The 23,590-nt window shown below is 36.8% G+C and overlaps 1 protein-coding gene across 7 annotated transcripts in view; it reads left to right on the forward strand.

The window, feature by feature from the left end:
• The window catches only part of FER (FER tyrosine kinase), a 155,153-nt gene that overhangs the window by 9,221 nt on the left and 122,342 nt on the right, over positions 1-23,590 (forward strand). For 3 of the 7 annotated variants that reach the window (XM_063180765.1, XM_063180766.1, XM_063180767.1), the window contains exons 2-5: positions 3,740-3,853; positions 8,983-9,241; positions 12,935-13,108; positions 16,459-16,558. In XM_063180765.1, coding sequence (XP_063036835.1) covers positions 9,035-9,241; positions 12,935-13,108; positions 16,459-16,558 — 481 coding nt within the window. In that variant the 5' untranslated portion in view covers positions 3,740-3,853; positions 8,983-9,034. Of the gene's footprint in view, positions 1-3,008; positions 3,028-3,739; positions 3,854-8,982; positions 9,242-12,934; positions 13,109-16,458; positions 16,559-16,848; positions 17,615-22,738; positions 23,115-23,590 lie in introns of those variants that run through there. The other 4 variants (XM_063180772.1, XM_063180771.1, XM_063180768.1 and 1 more) reach the window with 4 other exon arrangements.

Consider the following 23,590-nt stretch of genomic DNA (forward strand, 5'->3'; position numbering starts at 1 on the left):
TGAAAAAAATTAGAATTGTCTTGTGATTCTAGGTAGAGAATCTGGGGGCTGTCTTTTTGGGCTTCTGTCTGTTTCACTTTTTTTTTTTGGATTGCTGCTAAGTGTAAATCCTATTTTTTGATGAATCCCACTACTTCTTATTTGCATTTATTTTTAATAACATCACAGCTGCAGGAACTGCTAAGAAAAAATGTGGTCTTTCTACAGGTGCACGAATGAAAGAGTGAGAGTGCACTGTTTGAGGATGTTAGTGCCTGACCAAGTAAAATCCATGTATCTTAGTACTTGCTACTGTCAGATAAGAAGGGGCTGTTGGCATAGACTAGTAGTTCCTGTTTTGCTTTTACAGTTTAGAGACATCTTGAGATGGAACTCTTACTGTTCTACAGATCTGTTTTTAAAATGAATTTTTATGATAAATTTGTACTTCTTTGTTTCATGGTCTCAGAAATGTCTTTAGGCATTGAATTATCTAATTATTTTCTGAGCAAAGAAGGACATAAGAGCAACTTTTTAAAAATTCCATTTGATGTTCTCGAGTTCTTCTGGAAAACACTTTGGGTATTTGACATAGCATATCACTTTGTGCTACAATGATTTTTCTTTTGGTGTACTTTGATCTTACACCTGTCATTCTTACATTTTTTGTGAGCTAAAAATTCTCTTTATGTGTAAGCTGCTCCATGCTATGATCAATATTATCTATATATTTTTTTGTGCTTTAAGTTTTTCTTTAGCTAGAAGAACTTCAACATACAGGGATACCACTAATCTATCAGCAGCATAAGGCTATGTTATGTTTTCCCTTACCTTCATTAAAAAATAGTTTAATATTCTGGATGGTTTCTAACCTGAGTGCTTGAAAGCACTGAACAAATGTTTTTGAAGCTATGTGTTCTGTTACAGTTTTTTCTGGCACTGTTATTTAATAACTCCTACCAGTGTATTATGTGGCATTTATTGACATGTGACTTCATCTGCTGCTTTCTGTGCTTGCTGCTCAGTGTTCTGAGGTTTTGCAAGTTTTGTAATGGTTTGTTGGTTTTGATGAATCAGAATAATTTTGTATAAAGCACAGATGCTTCTGTTATGATGTATAGGCAGGTAACCATTCTGAAGAGCAGTCCAAGTCCTGGCACAGATTATGGAGAGGCTTCTGAGCTCTTTCCCCTGTCAGGCTTTGTCTCTTAATCTTACCCTGCAAGGTCTTCAGTTCTCTAGTAGCTTCCTATCAGAGACATCAGCAGAAACTTCCTACTTCCAACACCTTTTCCCACAGGATCCTTGATGCCTTCATAGAACTCTTCAAGTTGTGAAACATGATTTTGCTCTGTAAAAGCTGCGTTGTTCTTTTTTCCTTTTGATTTATTCTAGTCTACAGATTCTTAGGCATGGTTTTAACCACCTTGTGCAGTATCAGAGTCAGACTGTGTTGTGCTTCTGATTGCCTTGTCCTATCTGAGGAAAAATTTATTTATTTTCCTCTCTTGATACTTCTTTGCTTGGCTCACCTTAAGCCCAAGTTTTTGCAGAATTACTATTTTGGAAATTTCAATGCTTTGGCTCAAGAGTGTTGGACTGGTGAATTCTTACTGATAATTTGATATTTTTAATTGCCTCTTGGATGCTTCATTTTTAGAAAATGCATTATATATCCTAAATCTGAAGAGGATCTGATTTGGGGATTGGCCTTAACTGTCTTGTTAGTAATTTCAGAAAACAACAGATCATCTAAGTTTTCTGTTCTGTCTTTATCATCTTATAAGTTTGTCTTTTATACCTTCATTAGCTAGTGAATTATTGCATTGAGGTAGCAAGATGTTTGTAACTATCAGATTCTGCTATGTTTGAGCTCAGAAATAACAGTGGACATATTGTGAGATTTTATTGCCTCTGGCAGATGGCTGTGCAATTCACTGGAAAGCTTTTATTATGATTTCATGTACTAGCTAGTCTATGCCTGTCAATTGGACTTGCATTACCAGCTTTAAGTTCTACTAATGACCTGTGTACATATGAAAAAATGCACATAGGTAAAAAGTTAACAGTAACAGGAATTCTAAAGAAAAGTGGGGCTTGCGTTTAGTTTTCTTATTGACAAAATTCTGCACTCCAAAATACGTGATAGCTCAGTTCTTTAAAAAGAGAAATAAAGGTGTGTTGTTTGTGTTCAGGGAGCAGAAGATAGAACTTTTTTTGTGTTGAAGTGGCTCCAATCTGTTGTTTCATTTGATAAATGGAATTTTTTTATGGGCTTCATTTTACCACAAGCAGTTCTTCACATCTGCATCAAACTTGAATGTGCCCAGGTGCTGGTGGTGGTATTTGTTCCACTTTCATGAGTCCCATTTGAATGGGGATTAGGATTTATGTTCCTGTCCAGTGACTGGTGCTTCTTCTACCCACTTTGTATTTATGTTAGTAAGATGAGCCAAATTTACTCTAATGTTTTGCTCTTGCTTGTACTTTTTTGCTAGTGGAGACTTACCCTTGGGCTGTGCAAATTTGGAACAGATTATTTTATATCTGTTTCTTAGAAATGTGATTAATTTTATAATGCTTGTAACCTCCTGTGTGTTTTTTTTCTCCTTTCGTATCTACTTGCTGATCCTTTTCAGTGCCTGAATCTTAGCATCACTTAGTCTTTTCTATTTTTGGTCATGGAGAATAGAAGTTTTGTATTTATATTAGGCAGTTCTTTGTTTCTCAAACATACTAAGTAACCAGAAGGGAATACTAAATAATGCTGCTTGAATGTGAGCTAAGACTGTCCCTTCTCAAGGTTTTATGAATGTGTCTGTGAGCAGTGCTTTGTTTTAAATAATGGAGAATTTGAAAATAGTTTTGTTTTCTTCACCCCTACACACTTGTCTTTCTTTCAGTTTTGCTTTATGTGTTTTTTCCTATGAGGGCATTGCTAAACTGTTATGGAATGTCTCATTTGAAGTTGGACATTGTGGTGTGAGATTGTGAGTGAATGCTTATCATGGGTCCACACACAGAGATTATACAGTATACCTTACACTTGTAAGTTGTGTGCAAAGCTTGTTCTTTATCATTCTTTAAACCCAATATATTTTTTCCTTAATATAAACCCTCAAAACCTTCTGTGTCAGTTTGCTTCACCTAAATTGTGGTCCAGATTTATGATTTGAAGTTTTGGTCCTGCTTGTCATCCTAACTTCTTGACATCCTACTTTTCTAGATCTTAGAGTAGTTAGAGCCAGACAGAAATGTATGTGTCTTGAGTGGTTCCTTTCTCTAGTTGCCACTTGTTTTCTTCCACTCTTATGAAATTACCACTACTAACTTGGTCTTTCATATAACAAATTTCGGCCTTCTGTGCTTTCATTTTCCTTAATAGGTTTCTGTTTTCATTTTACCAAGGGCAAGATTCATAAATAGGTAAAATTGTCTAATTTTTCAGCTACAGTACACTTGTCATAAAAAACTTCCAAGAACTTAAAGAAAAATCTTCTCTTACATGTGTAGAGACAAAATTATTTCTTCACTCAAAATTATGTGTATTTAGTGATAGTATACTATTGCTAGCAGTCATTTGAGAAATCTGCTCTTTTCTTTTAGTTGTACTGTCTGTTTGTTTTTGTTTTTTTTTTTTTTAAAAAGCTAGCCTCTGGTAATCTGAAAATGCAGGGCAACTTACCTAAGTTTGAGTTTTGCAATGTATTTGAAAATGGTGAGATAGTTAAAAGAAGTTTGATATGTTTTTCTTTCACAGAGTCCCCAGAAAAGAAAAAAAAAAAAGTATCTTTCAGTAGGTGAAAATCAGAGGAAGTAGCTGCTGACGTAGGAAAACTGTACTAAAGGACATTTCTGAAGGAAAACTTTTAAGGTATGTGGGCTAAGTTACGCTTTGCGGAAGGGCTTTCCTGAAAATTAGGTGCCTGCTTTGCTTTGAATGGACCAGTATTTCAAGTCAGCTTTGAAATAATCAGGCAAACTTTTATTACCCCTTGAGATGTTTATTGTTGACAAAAGCTCTGCAGAAGGGTTAGTTTTACTAGTTTATGTTGTATGCATCATATCTATGGATACAAAAATGATCTTATGAATATGAGATTAGTGTACACAAAGGGTAGATAATGTATGTGTTTTGTGTTTCATGGTCTTGTGCATTCCAGGAATGGATCCTACACTAACAGAAATGTCAGTTGTTTGACTGTCTAATTTTTGTTTAAGGTGTGGATGGAACACTAAGAATGATTTATTTCATTATTTTAATGGAATATAATTATTGTAAGCCTCACATTGAGAAATTGAGAAGGACTGTCTAACAAATTCATAATCTATTGTAAAAACGCTTTTAGTTTGGTATAGAAGCCTTGATTTTAAGGATTTGTCTCCTGAATCCAAATCCTCTTTCTTTTTGATTTTGAAATATTTTTAATGTTTGTAGAAACTGTTTGCACAATAAAAGACATGCTGTATTCTCTATGATTTGGAGCCCATGCAGATTTAGGAGTAATCTAAATTCATGGTCAGCATATGAAGAGTGGGAGAATCCAGATCTGTGATGTGCTTTCCTATTCCAAATTTAGCTGGGGGCCAGGTGTGCTTTCTGGGTTTGTGGTTTTTTAGTTGCCTACCTTGTTGCTGGTACTGTGAAACCACAAGTTCCAACTTTAGATCCATCATTATTTTAAGTTTATAAAGTCACAGCCTTGGATATAAGTGATGGCAATATGTAGCGGAAGACACCAGTTGTTACAAGTGGAAGTGTTGCATTGTATCTGCTCTGTTCTTCCTTGCTCATTTGATTTCAGTCAGTGTCAGACACAGGACCTTTGGTCTGACAGCGTGGCCACTTTCCTGTGACACAGTCAGATTGCAGTCTTTAAATTAAACGTACATGGGTTATGGAAACTACTTTCTTCAGAGTTGCTGCTGGAATCCAGCAGCATGACTAACTGGAATGCTGGTTTTATTTCCTGAGGGGAGTGTTACAATGTTGAAGGATTATGTGACCAGCAACTTCCTTGAAGTTTCTCACTGTTTGGCTGAAAAAATTTAACATTGATTTGTTTTGAATCTGACTGCACCACTGTGTTGATGGTTGACAGAAATTTTAAATTGTCTTTGGTAACTCTGCTTAAATTTAGAACAGGTTGAGATCTGCTTGCTCATTCACGCTATATTATTGAATGTACATTCAGTGTGTACTTCCTGTGAGTGATTAGTTCGTTGTTTTGAGCGTAACACTGTAAAGAACATAAGTCCTACTTTCTTGGAATTGATTGTGAGATGCATTTTACTCCTAAGTTTAACAAATATTTTTTGACTAATATACAGGTACAGTAATTTTTTTAGCCATCTGTATCTATGTCTGTAATAGATAATATAGGATATGTAATATCTTCTAAGATATTGTATATATCTTATATTTCAAAATATAAAAAAATAGCTGAAGCTCATTTGTCTTATTTGGTGGTACTGGTATTTTATTGCTTTTACAAGACGTGGTGCAATTCTGTTTGAAACTTCACTGGCGTGTCAAATTGTGCAAGCTATGTTCACATATGGAAAAATAGATAAACCTCATGGATATCTGCCAGAAGCAGAAGAAATCTCTTCACAGTAAGAGTAAAGCAATTCCTGAAGGTTTCTATTTCTGTATGAATTTAGCATATCGTGTTTGTTATTATCACTTCTCTGTCTAGTTTGTTTTAAAACCTCATGCCATCTCTGGTTTTTCCGTTAAGATAAAATACTCTCCCATGTTTTTTTGAGAATTTTTTTCCCCCAGAATAGCATTCACACTGTATTTTCATCTTTTGAACGTTAGAGAAGAAAGTATGCTTGTGTCTCAAACTCCTCATATCTCATACCAGTTCCACATTAAATCTTTTCTGGGTTCAGATTTTGCTGGTTTTGCTGATTTTTTTTGCCAGTGGTCTGTGATTACAAAATCTGTCAGGGAATCTTTGTCTTTCAGTGTGAGTGTTTTAGTGTTGTGTGGTAAAGCCAAAAAATATGGGAATATTAGTATCCCATAATCCAGTAGCTGTGAACGTGGGGAAGCACAAGGAGAATCACACCATGAATAGCAGCCCAGCTAGTCTGCTGTTCTTAAATGTCTTGTGGTGCCATGGTTGGAGACACAGGGCTGATCTAAATGCATTGCTGTGCCTGGGTGATCACTGTAGGTCCCTTCTGACTGAAATATTCTGCTGTATTGCTCTGGCCCTGTAGGGCAGCTGTCGTCTCATCTGTGGTCACTAACGAGGGACATAGCAAACTTGGAAAAATACCTGTCTGTGTTGGTGCTAGATATAGTATTTTTGAACACTGCTTGAAAATTTGCTTGTGTTTTTTAAGAGTATTTGAAAATCAGATTTGTGTGTTCATGTGTTTGGTAAATCTTACATTTCTGACTTCAAATTAATGTCTGTGTGATCTGTACTGTTTTCTGTTGTTTAAAAACATTAAAAATCAGAAGTGGTTTAAAGCAACAGAATTAGTTTTTAGTTTATCAAAATTTAAGCTTAGTCAAGTGGCTTAGGTCTTGAATACTTCTTCACCATTTCTTAGCGTCCAAATAAAGCACTTGAATTTGGCTGGATGTCTTGGTTGAACATGCTCTCAATTTACATGGAAGTCACATGGCAGCTGACTTACCCATTTGGGAGTCATCAGTTCTCAGTTTCTGTGCTTGTTAGTTTTAGCAAATCAGAATTGTACCACTTTTGCAAAACAATTCTTTGCTGTGCTGCTTCTGTCACAGAGAAAGGAATAATTTAAAACAAAGATGATAGTCCACTATGTGTACGATGTTTGCCTATGTATCCAGGCATCTAATAGTGGAATTGGAAAAAAAATCTGTTTACTGCTTCATGTAGGGGAATTTAGCAGGCTGCAGTAAGATATTGTTGGGTCTTTTGTTCTATTGATTTTTGTAATCCTATATCTCTTTTGTATGTCACTAGAAGCAGACTGAAATATCACATGCTGAGAATATTTCCTCCTTCCCTTCCCATACTGCCTCTCAGTAAAAAACAGAGGCTAGGGTAAAAGCAAGCAAGCCATTTGTTTACTCATAACACAAAGGCGAACTTCACTGTGAGACTCATTTCCCATCTCTTCTAAATCTGGATATAAGGAAACAAGGGTATTATCTTTTCTCACAGCTATTCTGCTAGGAGAGTTTGGTAATGTGCTAAAATAAGGTAGGAGAAAGATGAAAAGTCATAAAAATGGGTTTAGATGTAAAGGACATTGAAAATTCACTACTGCAGCTTTAGTCATGTTAACAAACAGGAACTTTAAGGTTTTTTTTCTTTGGTTCATGTTGCTAAAATGTTTGTAGTTCTACAAGAGTGTTCCTCAATTTTAACTGTGGAGGTATTTTCATAATGCTACTAATAATGACATAGTTCATAAATACAGCCAACATAAACTATTTACTGTTGCTGCGTATGACTGAATTCCTAGCCATCAAGAAAGATTCTGACTAAAATATACAGCTTCAAATTAAAGAGTTTATGAAAGCTTACAGGTTTAAAGTTACTCATACAGCTTTGACTTGTCTGTATTGTGTAGATACATAGTAATGTGTCACAGTTCTAGTTTTCTTTATTGGATCTTTGTTTTGTTTTGTAGCAATGTTTGTGTTCTAAGAATAAACACATAGTACATGAGGCTTATTTCAGAGGTTGCTTGAGGTTCTAAATTGCAAAATCTTCAGAAATTTTGTGCAGTCCCTGAAGCCAGTAACATATTTATTTTTTCTGAATACCTAACATGCTAAAATGCTAGGCACTCTGAAAAGTCTGTCTTTAAGCTTTGTACGTATTGGTGTGAGCTGCCACAGTGTTGACATTAGTTTATGTGTATCAGTTCTTAATGCAAAATAAGAATATTAGACCTACTTCCCTCAATGCACTGCTAGGAAGATAAATTTGTTAATGTTTGTGGAACACTGCTAATTTAAGTGGTAATGTGTAAAGTCTATTAAGAAATTGGTATTTCTGTGTTAAAAAGAACCAAGACTTTGCTGTAGTGCAGGAATTAGTGAATAGGCAGTGCACAGGCTGTGGCTGCACTGCAGTCCAGACATAAGGGTTGCAGTTTATATAAGTTTATCTTACCTACTTGAAGCTGATTAATATAGGAATGGGTGGTGTGTACACAGAAAAGAGGGTTCAGCCCACATTACAAAACCTTGTGCAAGAGTGTGTAGGAATTACTTCTTTGTGTGGTTTCAGCTCTTCCACAATGTAGCTGTGTGTTTATCACCATCAGATGCAGGTGTTTCAGAGCTAACAATTGATTCTGCTACAGGGTTTCACAAGGCAGCATATTTAATGTGTTTATCAATCTTAGTTTATGTCAGTTTGGTACAGTAAGACTGGCCTGTCCTAGGGTAAAATGGTGTGAACTAAAGAACTCTGACCCAGGGGACTAGTGTATGGTTGGATGGGAAACCTACTTTGGGATATTTTCTGGTTTTTGGGAGGTTGAATCTGCAGGTTTAATGGCCTGTTAACTCAGGGCTTAGGAGCAAGCTAGCTTCTAAATAGTTACCAGCTTCTCACAGATGCAGTGCTTTATGTGGATTTTTCTGTGCTCTTAGGAGAGTAAACATGAGAAAAAATGTTTCAGGTCACCAGGAGTAGAAAAGTGCAGCTGGCAGCTTGTCTGGAGATACTGTGCTTATTTGGTTAAATATGTAGATTGGTCTTAAGTGTTTGTCTTAGATGCTGTTATGTTTACTTTTATACTGTACTTTAGGTTAGGAAGGAATGATTTTGCAGAAATGTAAACTGGAATTCTAAGGCTGAAATTTTTTCCAGTCAGAGTTTGTTGTGCTCTGAGCCTCCTTTCAGTTTACACTGAGGAAGTTAATGTGTGTGGTTAATCTTATGATTAGGTAATTTCAGGGTTCAGGCATCAATAATTGCCCTTTGTCTCACCAGAAGTTTTTTCTTTTGATAATTGTCTCATCAGTCTTGTTCTCCCTTTCAGATGTGGTGAAGAGCCTCTATTTTCCCCTGTCTGGTATATAGTGCCTTAAAAAATGGGGTTTGGAGGTGACCTGAAGTATTCTCATGATGCTTTATTAAAACTGCAAGATTGGGAACTACGACTGCTGGAAACAGTGAAGAAATTTATGGTAATGAGAGTAAAAAGTGATAAAGAATATGCGTCCACTTTACAGAATCTTTGTAACCAAGTAGATAAAGAGAGTGCTTGTCAATTGGATTATATCAGCAATGTGTCCAAGGTAAGTCTGAAGTTTGAATTTGGAATATCCTTGGGTTTTGGGTTTACTTTTGTTTTTTTGGTTTGAGTTGATTCCTGCCCATTCAGTTTCTTGAGAGTTAATGTTGACAAAGTATTTAAAATGGATTATTTTAGTTTCTCAGTGAAATATGCATAAGTTGAGCTCTAGTCTTGCTTTGAAAAAATTAACTGAGTGAGAATCAATCCTGATTCTTAAAACTCAAGTGTTTTACATAAATGGGTTGAGCCTGTTTCTTTGTTTAGCTTTGAAAATCAAGTATGCTATAGTAAGCTTTTCTTTTAAGATAGGAACTATTGTTTATGCTATATAGAATTTGTGACAGAAATAGAAAAATGCCAGGAAACCAAGGCAAACCCTAACATTCCAGCTGTTGCTCACACTGCAGCATGTGTTGTAAGAAGAAAACATTAATTCAGGATGTTTCTCATAATTGTGAGGTTATTTTGTATTCTGTTTAAAAGAACTATGTTGACTTTTTTAAAAGGTAAGGCTATTCTCCAAATTACTGGTTTCTAGATTTAGAGCAACTCCAAGTAAATGTAATAATTAAGCAAACTTCCCTTATCATCTGTTTGAAAGTTTTACTCCAGACCTGGAATCTACTGAAAAGAGAAGACAATTCTGTTTTGATGGCTTATTTGGTTCTGGCCCTTGTTCTGTAGCAGAGGTTACACAGTCCATTCAGTCTGGAGGGAATCCTCATTTTCTCTCTGCAGGAAACACCCTTTCTGGGTCAGGTTAAATTTCAGACAAAGCAGTTTTTATGTCATGGGCTTATTGGATGGCTGCTTGGAAAGTGGCTGTGGTGTAGCATTAGGAACTGGAGTGCTCCTTGTGCGCAGGATGGATGTATACAGGGTGAAAATGGCTGTGTGTGACTTGGAGGTTGTGCTGATATAGCTGGGCTGCTTCAGCACTGTTATATAAACTGCAGTGTTTATGTATAACACGTTTTGTTGTTGCTTCCCTCCCTCACAATAATTCTTGCCTTGTAAATTGAAATACTGCCCTTTTTTTTCATTGGCACAGAGCATTTAGCATTATAAGGTTTAAACAACCGTTAACCTTCACATAGGTATCTCAGTCTAGGACAGATCCTGTTAATAACATGAGCACTTCTTGTGAGCAGATAAATCAAAAAAATCTGGAGATCTGACTTAAGCCATCTTCTTTTTGCCTTGAAAAGAGGTGTGCATGTAACATTTTGAAATCGTTTTGAATGAAGGTGCTCAAGTTGTCCTTCAGCATCATTTTCATTCCCTTTTTTTTTTCTCTTAAGGAGGTGTAATTTTTCAGCGTTGCATCTCTGATTTCTATGTTTTCTCTGTTTCCCACATTTTAATAGCAAAAATATTCATATGGACTGGCTGATCTTTTATATGGGCTTGCCTTATAATTTCACTGCCACCTTGGATTTTGCAGTTGTGTAGTGACACTTTATGTTACTGTTTTTGGCAGTTAAAAAGCCTGAATTATTGATTATTTAATAATCTCATTCCAATTTATTTTAATCCTTTGTGATACTTTTTTCTCTCTTCCTGACATTTTACAGAACCAAAGAATGATGAAAATCTGGGAAATAAGTCTAGTTTTTACATCTTTTAATATATAAAATACCTGTTTTTGTTATTGTGGTATTATTTGGCATTTTGTGGCATTAAAACCCAATAGCAAGCTGTTTAATTTTTAATGGGTTTTGTTTTGTTGGTTTTGTTGTTGTGATTGATTGTTTTGTTTTGATTTGATCTCTAAGTGTACAGTAACAATGAGCACTTATAGAGAAATGGTGTTTGGGAAAATCTGTCTTCTGGTTTGTTTCATGTGGAGATAACAAACTTGCTGGAAGGCATGGTAGCAGGAACTGGTAATGCTAGAAAAGGGGTGTTTTTAACAGCTTCCAGACTGCTCTTTTCTGTGTGTATATGTCTGAAAAATAGTGTTAAAACAAACAACAATGTGTTTTACTGCATTTGTTGAACTGTGGTCATTTTTTTGGGGAAGGAACTGCTCTTTACTTTTTCTGCTATTCCCACCCAGCTTTTTTGTCCCATATAAATCTCTGTTATTGAAGCATTTTCATGTCACCTTCTCCTAATTTAAAATAATAAAAACACAGCACAGAAACTGTGCTTTACTAATATTTCCCTATGGAAACATCACTTTCCCCTTTTCCTGATGGAAAGAGTGATGTGAAGAACAGGGAAATACATGATTTTTTTTTTTAATAGAAAGGGAAGTAATTGCTATGTTTCTGACTTATTTAAGCTCATTTGGTGACTTATAAACTAAGCATTTCCTTAGAATACCTGTACTGTTGAAAAATGCTTTTGGTGTGATTTTTCAGGATTCAAACAGTAGTTGTTTCATCAGTAACAAATCAGCCTTGCGGAAAATGGATGATTCTAACTACATTTTCACCTCTGAGAGCACTTTCATGAACTCTTCTGCAACCAGAAAGGCCCACTCTTTTCACATGTGTTCAGTGCTGTTTTATCCTATGCAGCTTTGCAGTATGGCTTCTGAAATGGTCTCCAGCCACAGCAGGAAAGCTTTAGGCCTTGACATTTTATAACACCACACTTCAAGCAGTCCAGATATCACTGTGCCAATCTGTGGGACATTTACAAGCTGGAAGAAATGTTAAAGATAGTCCAGTATGTAGGGGAGTCAATTGTCTTCTGTTCTGTATAATCCAGTTTCTGTTGCAGCATTGTCATGTAGAGATGGAAATATTAGGTATATATATTTGTGTGCAGGATATAAAGAAACCCCAAAGCTAAGAAACAAATTATTTTCTAAAGTTTTTATCTCAGATTAAGAGCCAGGATAAATGCCAATAGAACTCTTGCTAATGCTAGGTGTCTTCACAACCTTGTAACACTGTGGCATGTAGCCACTCTGAAATCTTAGCTATAGCACAGCATTCATTGTCAGGGAGTTATCTTTAAGGAATCCAGTGTATGACAGCAATCTTGAGGGTAAGCAAGGTTTTATTTGAACTGAAGTTTAATTTCACATTTGTGTCTCTGCTATCTGTAGATGTATATCTGTATTCAGAGCCACTCACAGCACATTAAGCTGTCCTGAAAACTGACAGAATGTCCGAGCAAGCTATTAAAGCAAGGGTTCAGAAGGATGCTGGGTTACAGTGACAGATGGGTGTTGTGTCTGTGCTTTGATACTGGTGGTCTGACTGATGCTGCTGTGTGAAGCAGCTGATGTAATGGTGTCCTCTTAAACCACCACCCCTCAAATGCGTATTGCTGTCAGGTATTCAGACAAAGGTGGAAGTCAGCTTGGGCAGAGCAACTATGGGGGGAAACTGGAGGACAAAGGATGTTGGAACGTGGTTCTCAGGGATGTTAGGGGTATATTTAAAAAAAATAAGGCTGCAGTGCTTTCTTTGGTGTAGAGAAATACTATGACAATGCTGAAGGGTGAATATTCAATACTGTATTTTTCTCTCTGGTGCTTTTTTATGATTTTATGAGTGAGATTGAGGCATGATTTTCCTGTTGCAGGAGGATCTCAAATGCATTTGGGTAAGCTTAAAATTATTGCTTTACTGAATTTTTTTAAACAATGATGCATCTTTTCCCACAGTTCATATTAATTGTATGGTTATTGTGAGCTGAAATAAATAAGTGCTTTTCTGTTCTGACTTTTTTATAGTCTTGGCTGCTTGTGGTACAGCAAACAGAACAGCTGAGCAAAATAATGAAGACACATGCCGAGGATCTTAATTCTGGGCCCTTGCATAGGCTTACAATGATGATCAAAGATAAGCAGCAAGTTAAGAAGAGTTTTGTAGGTGTTCATCAACAAATTGAAGCGGAGATGTACAAGGTATTTTATTCATCTGTGCTTGATAAGTTGATTATAATTCTCATATTCAAAATACTAAATTAAGAGTGGGTTTTTTGGGTTTTGTTCGTGCTGTGGTAAAAGCGTAGTGGGTGATATGTAGAATGCTTAGTTTAAATTTTAATCATTTTCTTCACAGATTTTCTTTTCCTGCTAGTTGATAAGGCAAAGATGGAAAGGTTTCTTCCATGAATTTCCGTGGACAGATGGAACTGGAAATGTTATTCTAGTAGAGGATAATGAATTCTTGTGTGACGCTTCTCTATTCCATCTATTTTCCTGTTGTAATTCCACTTTAGACATTCATGGGACCAGGGCACTGTAAACTGTTCTCAATGAGTGCTCTTGGCAGTCCAGACTCTTTTGGGAGGGGACAGGGTTCTAGTCCCTATTCTAAAATATAGAGCAGGTGTAAACTAAACATTGAGACTGCAGGTAAAACTCTTCAGAGTGTTTTCCATGACATGTCTGTTATCCTGCTTGTGTTCAAAGTGCTGTATCTTGTCAACAAAGCTGACAGAAACCACAGTTTCAGATGCTCTGGGGGAGATTTAGCTACAGATGTCAAAAATCAGAGCAATAGTCTGAAAGGTCTACTGAGAGAAGGAAAAGCACTGTTTCTTCTTTCTTCCAGCAGAGAATTTGGGATTTGAAGTAGTGTAATTAAAATGTAAATCTGAGTAAAGCAGAAACACTGTCACGGATTGATGAGTAAAAGATTCTTGGTCAGTTCTGAGAAGAATTTGGAGCTATTCTGTATTTAAACTAAGACTATTTTAAGTTAAATACATTGGCTCTAATAAGATTGCTTCCATAATATGCTAGAATCCTGGCGTCTTCCTCAGGAAGGGACTATGGGGATGTCTTTTTTGATGCATGGTCAGTAGGCTGTCATTATCTGATAAAACTTCAAGCCAAATGACCACTTACTGCTACTTGTGAATTGGTGCACCTCAAAAAAGTCAGAATGGGAGAAAAGGAAAAGCTGGTAGCATGTGTTAGAAATAATAGAAGTTATAAAGAATTGCAGAAAGAGAAAAAGAAAGATAAGAAGGAAAGGCTGAATGGAGTAAGAGTGCCATAAGCTCAGGTGTACTTTGAAAAAAGACTATGCAATGTTTTGTTTTCTGTTAATAGGCCAAACTCTAATAGAGGCTCTTATAAAAATGTTTTTTAAAATAAGACTTTTCCAAAAAACCATAATGCATACTGAGCACTTGCCAAATGATTATTACAAACCATATTAACTTTATTTTATTATGGGTTGCATAGCCATGAAAGTATTTTGCATCCTGCTGATTAAGCTTGCATTGTTGTTTGGTTAAAGGGTTTTTGGGGTTGTTTTCTTTTTTTCCTCTTGCTGAATTTGCAAAGAAGTATTTGAATAGTATTCTCCTATTGTTAGCTGACACTGTTCAAGGTTTTGTGTACCTGGAGCACTGTAAGAATGAATCCCTGAAATTCAAAAGACTTCTGATGTTCTGTGGTAATATTTCTGATTGTTATGCACAGAGGTAAAATGCCAATTATATCTCAATACAGTATGCAAAGTTTGTGAACATCAGTGTCTGTGCAGCTCCTATTTTTAGGATAAGATGGCATAAAAATATGTTTAGTTGAAATGGATGTATGTCGTCCTTTCTTATTCTAGACACCTCTACAGTGAGCAATCTTACGGGGCAGATTCTTAAGAATAGTAAATAACATGGCTTTTGCACAAATGTAGTGGACTTGTATCTTGTAGATTTATTCCAGTTTCCATTAAGATGTTGTATAATTTTCTTTCTTCATGAAATTTGAAGGGAAAAAAGTACAGTACTGTGCTAATTAGGTGGGTAAGACTTTTGAAATAAAAATGGAATTTAAAGAAATCCTTGACTGTCTTAATTCCTTAAGTGTTCTTTGGGAACAGACATGCTCTTGGTGTTGGTTTTATCTGTTGGAAAAACACAATCTAGATTAAGAATCATAATGTAGTTATTATAAAGGTTTCCTAATGCTAGTGCTGTTTTATTTTTCAGTTTTCTGTAAGAGAAGCTGTTCTTATTATTTAGGTCTTAATTACTTCCTAATTACATCTTTTTCTCCATTTGTGATGATGTCTTTAAATACAAATTGTCATAAAGTTATTTCTCCTATAGTGCCTCTATTGGTGTATAATAACAGCAGATGTGTATAATTAACAGATTGTAGAAATATGAGATGAGTATATGTGATTGATGTGGAGAAAAGGTTCTGCCTTCAAATTAAATATTGCACAGTTGGCCCAAAAATAGAAGCCGTAGACAGCACTTTGTTGGATCTTTAAGGAATTTCATAAAGTTTTCAGATGTTGATGAAAGTAGTGTTATCTGGGGCTTGCATCATGAAAAAAAGGGAAAATGGTGAACTTCAGCCTTCTTCCTGCCAGCTGCAAGAGGAACAATTTTTCAGTAGAACAAATTTCTTTTTCTACACATTCACTGAGAGGAGCACTTCCATTAAAAGTAGTTAATAATTTCTCTTCCATGATTTTCCAGTTGATGTCTGTTATTCTGTTGGATTTTTTTTTTTGGTTGGAATTTTTTGTTTTTCTTACAATATATGGTAGGTGATTTGGTATTGTGATGGCTGGTTTTGTTTGCAAGTTCATTATTTGGGATTATTTCTGAACAGTGCACTACTTTTGTCACACACTGAATGAATACTGGCGGAAGAAGAGAAAACTTTAATTTTGTGATCAAAAATGTTGTGTTCAGTGCTCAGTTTCATGGTAGATGTTTCTTATTTGGTTAGTTGCTTTTGTAGTTGGGTTTTTGTTTGGGTTTGTTTGTTATTGGTTTGGTTTTCCTTTTAAGGGTTTAAATTTTACCATTGATAGATTATTTCATGCCAACTTACTGTTCTTAGTCAATTGTAGGAAGTGTAATGTCTAAAAATCTTGCTTTTTATTAGGTGCAAAAGAAATTCCTTCCTTTGCATAGGACATTCTAAGCCAGTATGATTTGTTAAGCATCTTTTTGATTTTTTTTGCCTTGTAATTGGAATAGAATGTTGTTGATGATTAGCAGGATTTTCTAAATATTTTTAATTACGTTGATGTGAATGGGGATTTGTGTCTTGGGCCTCTTACTAAATTACATGCATGTATTGATTTTGATTTCACACCATGTAATGTACACCATGTAATTTGCACCATGTAATATCCTTTTAAGATTTTCTCAATCTAGTAGAAAGTGTAGCATCCTTATTTTGGATAATAAATTCTGTTAATTCTGTTTTACTAATGCTATTTTTTTTAATGTGGTGAGAATAAGTATTTTTAATGCTTTTAATATTTCCCTTTTTTAAAGGTCACAAAGACAGAACTAGAGAAACTTAAATCTAGCTACAGGCAACTAATAAAGGAAGTAAATTCTGCCAAAGAAAAGTATAAAGAAGCTGTGGCTAAAGGTATGATTTACTTCATTTTGTGTATTTATTAGTGCTTTTTTCAAATCTGCTAAAACTCTGACAATGAAATAAGGTAATTTTTTTATTTTGAGCTGCTTGATTACAATATAAAAGATAATTTAGTATCTTAAGTAAGCCAGGCTGACTGTCATCATGTATGTTTGATATAACCTCTTAAAAATTAATTAAATATAAATGGTGATTCTTCTAAGTTCTTGTAGCATTCCTTCAGTGGATATTTTTTAAATCGGAAATTGCTCAGATGGACTCTGGTCTCACCTGTGTTGTAGCTACAGCCTAGTTGCCTGTGAATTGCTATTGTTGCTACAGTGGAATCAGCATCAGTTCTTGTCTGTGTAACACATCAAACCCTTGTCAACTTCATCTAAAAGAGGAAAATAAGTCATTTGCACACAGAGATTGAGCACATCACCCCCTAAAAAAACAATCTGCGTGGATTTTGATTCCTGTTGAATTGTGCTTGAATGATGAGATAAAAAAGAGCCGTTGTTCTATTATGTATTGAAATATTGTGCTAATAGTAGTTCTTATGTGTCCTTCTTAGATTTTATTTTCTTCCTTTAGTGAAAACTGTCTGGCAGTATGTAAGTGCGATTCCAAGATCCATCTTAAGGTTTTGTTTGAGTGTCTAAATCACAGTTAATCTTCTTGGTTCTGTTGTAGTACAATTATAGTAGCTCTCAGTGAGGAGAGATTTTTCTTTCCAAATTTGTCTCAAATTTGGACAAAACAGCAGGAGATAAGAAGTTATGCTTAGCACTGTTGAACTTTTACTGTTCTTTTTCTTTTACTGAAGTTCATAAACACTTAAAATTAAAAATGCATACTTTGATGTCAGTTTCATGCAGTTCCATGTTTTCTGTATGTAACTTAATTTGATTACTTGGTTTATTCTCAAGTAACTACTTAGCATTGCAATATGTAGTATCTATCATGGAAAATATAATAGGGTGTTCGGATCTTAGTATGTTATTTTTAGCCTGTTTTATCCTCTCTTCCTGTAACTAATTTGGTCCCTCTCTATTCCTGAAGCACCATACTTTCCCACTGGAATAAAGGAGTGTTTTGTCTGTCAGCAGCTGTGATGTTTTGATGTGGTTTTGATTAACTGAATTAATGTTTCTTCAGATAGACAGCAAACATAAATTATTTTTAAGACACATATCTCCTATGGTTTCTTTGACCTTCTCTTTCAGACTTTTATCTAATATTTGTCTTATATAATTCATACTTAATTTAATTTCTGGTAAAATCTTGCTTTGATAAACACTGATGCCCATAAAAATATTTTTCTCCCAAAAGTTGCAGAATTGCTTCTCTCCTGCTCCATCCCAGGCTCTGTTCCTGTTTATAAATACTTGTGCATTTGATGAGCTACTATAGTTTATTAGCTGCAGGTCAGCTGGGCTGCTTGAATTTTTCTAAGTCATGGTATTTCTGAGCTTGTACGTTGTCAAGCTGGTTTGCTGGTGAAGTGAAAAGTTAGGGAAGTCTTAAAATTACAATGCTTCATTACAAGGTATTCTTTATTCAGTAAGCTAAGCTTATCCACATTATGTGCTATTAAGATATATTACTTTTGTTAATGTACAAACTGTTTCAGTCTTTCAGGATTTGAAGAATTATTGAAAACAAGAGAAGAAATAGTGCTTACCAGAGCAGTGGGAGGGCATAAATAAGTATTGAAAATAAGCTGAAAACCAATTTTGTTAAACAAAAAAATGAAAATCTTTTCACATCAGCTCTTGCAAGTAATGTGTTAAAATAGCCCATCCAGGTTCATTTATGTAAAATGTTGTTTTAAACAGAATCTCTTCCTCTGAAAGGACTGCACAAGTCTTTAAGACAGTGACTGGCCTTGCCTCTCTGGAGGCAAAGGGGAAAACTGCCTCTTAGGACATAGAATTTTAGCTTTACCCTGGGGGTTACGTGCAAGTTCATGGAGCACCTGTACGAGCTGGTCCCCAGGAAAAGAATGAAAATCATACAAAGTAGACTGACAAATGTCTCTGTTTTGCAAGAGTAGTGATTTTGAAATGTAGTAACTTTTTCTGCTTTGTTTTAGAATAGCAAAGCTGCTTTCTGGTGAGAGAGTAGGTTTATTAGACCTAATAGTGAAAGAGGTACAATTGGTTCTTCAGCTTGTGAAGACAGTTGCTTCCTAGTTTTCTAGTTGAGTTATTAAAAGTGATGTTAAGCTCTGGGCTAAACACACATGGTAGAGGATATTAACTGATAAGGGTAAAGGCTGGCAAAGTCTGTACAGTTAAAAGTTTGTACATAACATCACTTTCCAAGTGATATGATTTTCTGGAATCAGGAAGTAGTCTCAGGTAAACTTGAATGTCTGTGTGTGATACTTTGCACCATGAAGTGGGTAGTCCCTTTGAATCAATGGCACCCTGCTGCAGGGTTACAGGTGTTTTCATTTTTTGGTGAAAACACTAGGAGGACCATTGGAAAGATTAGTAAGTGTTAAGGACTGAATAATAATACTGGTTAGTTATTGGAAAAAGGCTCCCAGTATTACCAGTTAGATTGTGCCTGGGCCAGTCTGACCCTCGCTGCTGGGCCAAAGGCAGCAACTGCGGTGTATCACCCCAGAGATACCTTGGCTTGCTGGTGGTTGCAGCTGGGCACTGAACAAGTCCAGGCTTGTTAGGAACTCCGTTTACCTCAGGAGGAGAACTTCAGGCGATGGTGAAGAGAAAAAGGAGAGGATTCTGCTGGAGGGTTTAATGTCCAGAGGTTTATTCCATGGTTACAGAGGTCTGAACGTGAGGACCTGCTCCAACAGAACCCCGGCCGCATGGTCTGATCACCTTTTTAAGCTCAGGGACAGGGGGAGGGGAGGTACAGGTGAGCCACCAACCAGGTGAGAGGGGCAGGGTCTCAGGGGAAGATGACACCCAGAAAGGCCAATGACCTTTGGGCATAGGGGCATCCTTTGAACTTGACCAACCACACAAAGCCTTGCTGGAATGTTAAGCCTGATTGACAGGACTCACTCAGCATGGGGGCGAGGGGGAAGGGAGAGAGGTATAGGCACACCTGGGGGAATGACCTGGAAGGCCAAAATGGGACATTACAGCACACCACAACAGTTAGTTACAGGTTTTGTTAGTGTTTGGGCAATGGGTAAAGCATGTGGTGGGAATTTTTGGATAGTTTTTTAGTCGGGAAAAGGGAATTGGTTTCTGAAGGAATGCAGGAGCTTCATTACAGAAGACTTTGTGCTGTCGAGATTTGGAGGAAGGTGAAAGCATCTGAGATTGTGTCCCAGGAGCTGTTCTGGGGAACCCTCTGCTAGCACTGCTTCTGCTTGTGCCCCAAGGGAAGCAGTGGGACTGTTGTGTTGCAGAGGGAGCACCACTGAGACTTGGCTGCCACTTCCACCTTGGGCTGGGTTGCACTGCCTTGTTGTGGCCACCTGTGTCTGCCTAATGGCTCAATCAGAAATGACTGAGTTATTTTGTTTGTTCTAGCCCTTACCCCAGTAAGTCATTTCTGGACCAGTGATTACCATAGGAATCACAAATGCAGTCTGGTTGGTTTTTCTTGTGCATGGAGGCTCCAGGTGTCAGGCAGTCTGGTCATTTGCATGATAATTTTCTGCCCTTTTTTCCCCCAGACATTCGTTCTTATGTTTTTTAATGTATGGTAAGAGATAACAGGCAGAGAGAGGATGAAGTCAGCAAACTGAACTAGTCCAGTGCCTCTTAAATGAGGTGTGCTTCAGATTTTGGGACTCTATGGACAGATTGGATGCAGTATTCTCTTCTGGATTAGAAAGCTTTGTTAAAAAAACTCCACAAAGTATGTGTAGTGGGAATGCAGAGCATGTTCCTTTGCAGAACTGGGTCATTGGAGTCATAAGGCATGCAGGGGTCTTTGGAACAAATATAAGACAAGAGCTTGTTATATTATTTTTCTTTAATGAAATTGACAGCCCTGTGAAACATTCTGTATGTGTGATACTGACAAAAAACAGTGTGAACATCTTCCAACAGCAGTCCAGAGTAGCAGTCTCAGAGTGTATATGAGTCTGCGTTTACAGGGCTGTGCTAATCAGTGATGCTGAGTAACAAGGTGGTTAGAATGTGGCGTGTCGATGTTGCTGCTGTAGAAAAACACATCAAGCCAAAATTTGTGCCAGGTGGAAAAACCATGATTTCACCAAAGAAGTCACAATTCTTCTGAAATAATTTAATGAATGATGTATTAAGAATACAAAATAGAGACTGTAGGACAACTGTAAATATCAAGTGTGATATTTCATTACATTTTGAATGTCATTTGGTTGGATCAGTAACTGCTTCCACTTAAGTTTGCTGTTTGCACAATTATTTTTGTTTCTGCTGGACTGTGCATCTGTAAGTATAGTTTAGTGTGTCTGTGGGGGTTTCAAATATTTTCATCCTTGAACCTTTGGATTAAACATTACTTACTGCTGTATAAATAAGGAAATAATGATAACATGAAACAATAATTTACTCAGTTCATTACAGGTTTTTAAAAAAGTTGAAGTGCATCAATAAAATTTAGCATCTGTTTTTGTAGCTTATTTTGGTGTTAGATGTTGAAGTGTGAAAGAGTTCCTCATATATCAGTAAATATTGCAAATTGGAACAGAGCCAGTGTAGCTTTGGGAGGTTTATACTGAATTTTAATACAACATACTCTTTAGAAAAACTACAGTTTTTGTGTAAATACATTAATTACAGGTGTTACTTAGTAGTCTTACTCCTGGTTCATTACTGATTGAATGTAGAAAATATTTTGCAGTGCTCTTACGTGACACAGTGGGTCTGAAATAAACAGTAAAGGAAAAATACATAGATTCTAAGTATTGAATACCATAATTTCATTTTATGCTGCTACAGCAGCATAAAGAATATTTCACTACATTTCTCTAGGCTTGTGTTCCCTGACAACATTGTGATCTAGAGGAGCCTAGAAATATTAAGTGTACACCTACCACATTATACCCCATTGCTTCTGCTGTAAGAATGTTTTCCCTGCAACTCAGGTGATTTAATACTTCAGAATTGATGTGACTTCTGTGGCACATACTGAAGTTTCACAGCAGCATAAGCTCACATCTATGATAAATAAGGGAGCTGTTAGAAAGCTTTCATTATATCAAATTATTGTCCTACTATTCTTTGTAAAGGCCAAGTGATCAGAAAATACTTACTAGGTGGCTGGTGCATTCATTCTCAGATGCCTGTAAAATTGTTATTATACAGCTACATTTCCTGGTGGTATATGTTGCCTGGAGTTGTTGCTGCAATGAGGGAAACTCCTAGTAAGATTTTTTTTTTAAGCTCAGCTTTGACTGAAACTCTCATATTGTTAAGACAAAACAAGTAACACTGGCTGAACTGGTCTTGTCTTACAGAGGCCAGCAGCCTGCATAGATTTAAAATTAATGCTCTACTGCAAGTGTTTCAACACATATTTACTACCAGTGCTTTTGCTTGGAAGGGGTCGGGTTGTTTTTTTCTGTGTAAAATAAAGCTTCTAGAGCAGGAAACCCCAGGGAGTGCAAAGAGATTGTGGTGACTTCTTATGGAATGTGAGACCAGCTGGGACATGCTGTTTCCTCTTAACACAGACATGCAGCACCAGGAGGTGCTTTCCTCACAAACCAGCAGGCACAGGGCTGAGAATTGGCTAGAGGTGCTTAATAGCTTGCCCTGACAGTATCTGACAGCAGTTCAAAATATAGAACATTCATGTTTGATATTTTTATGCTATGTTACTTACTTAAGATTACGCTGATAGCTTTGGTGAACTGATTCTTTACTCAGAAGTTTAGATGTGGTATTCTGTAAATTTGAACTCTTTAAATATACACAAATAATTTTGGGGTTTTTTTTCCCATTACAAAACTATTTATTATTTTCAGTCATTAATTTGTCAAGTCATAATTGGGAGAAACCTATCCTCTTCCCAGAAACTGGTTGAGTGGAGAAAGGAGTAAGTGATTTTACTTGTTGAAGAAATAGATTAATGTAACAATCTTGCAAGACATAAAAAGGAGGAAGACCTTTGAGATTGAAGGTGAAGATCCTATCTTGTTTCTGTCTTTGTGATTTTGGTGTTGTAAAACTTGTGTTAATTGAGACCACTCTGTTTGCATCTCTTGTTTTGCAGAATGATGATAAGGCTGGTCACCCACTAAACTTCTGAGCATGTTTCCAGAGACAGAGCTGACAGTCAAAGCTGTCCTAGTTTAATGGCAGCAGTTTGCATAAAAATTGCTTTGTAGATAGGAATATTTAAAAGTCTTAACTGGGAGTGGAGTGGCTGGAGAGCAGCCCTGCAGAGGGAGACCTGTTGTGCTGGTGAATGGCCCGCTCCACATCTGTCAGCAGGGTGACAGATGTCATCTGGGGTGCATCAAACACAGCACAAACAGAGAATCAGCAGTGGGATAGTCTTCTGTATTTAGTGTTTTATGAGGTCTCACCTGGAGCACTGAGAGCACTTCTGGGCCTCACACTTGAGGAAGGGTGTGAAGGCGCTGGGCTGCACCCAGAGGAGGGCAGTGGGGCTGGTGGAAGGGCTGGAAGGGCTGTCCAGTGAGGGGCAGCTGAGGAGTTGGGGTTTGTCCATTTTGGAGAAAAGGAGGCTGAGGAGTGACCTCACTGCTCTCTGCAGCTTCCTGGGGAGGGGAAGTGGAGAGGGAGGGAGGTGCTGATCCCTGTTCCCTGGGATCCAGGGACAGGACACATGGGAAGGGCTCACAGCCGTGCCAGGGGATGTTCAGACTTGACATTAAGAAACATTCATTCATTGAGAGAGTGTTTGAACATTGGAACAGGCTTCCCAGAGAGGTGGGTGATGCCCTAAGGCTGTCAGTGTTTAGCAGACATTTGGACAATGCCCTCCAAAACATGCTTTAGTTTTTTGCTAGCCCTGAATTGATTAGGCAGTTCAACCTTGTAATTCTTGTAGGTCCCTTCCAATTGGAATATCCTAGCCTAGTTTTAGGGAAGTGAAGTT

Source organism: Melospiza melodia, chromosome Z (assembly GCF_035770615.1).
Source record: "Melospiza melodia melodia isolate bMelMel2 chromosome Z, bMelMel2.pri, whole genome shotgun sequence".
NCBI lineage: Eukaryota > Metazoa > Chordata > Aves > Passeriformes > Passerellidae > Melospiza > Melospiza melodia.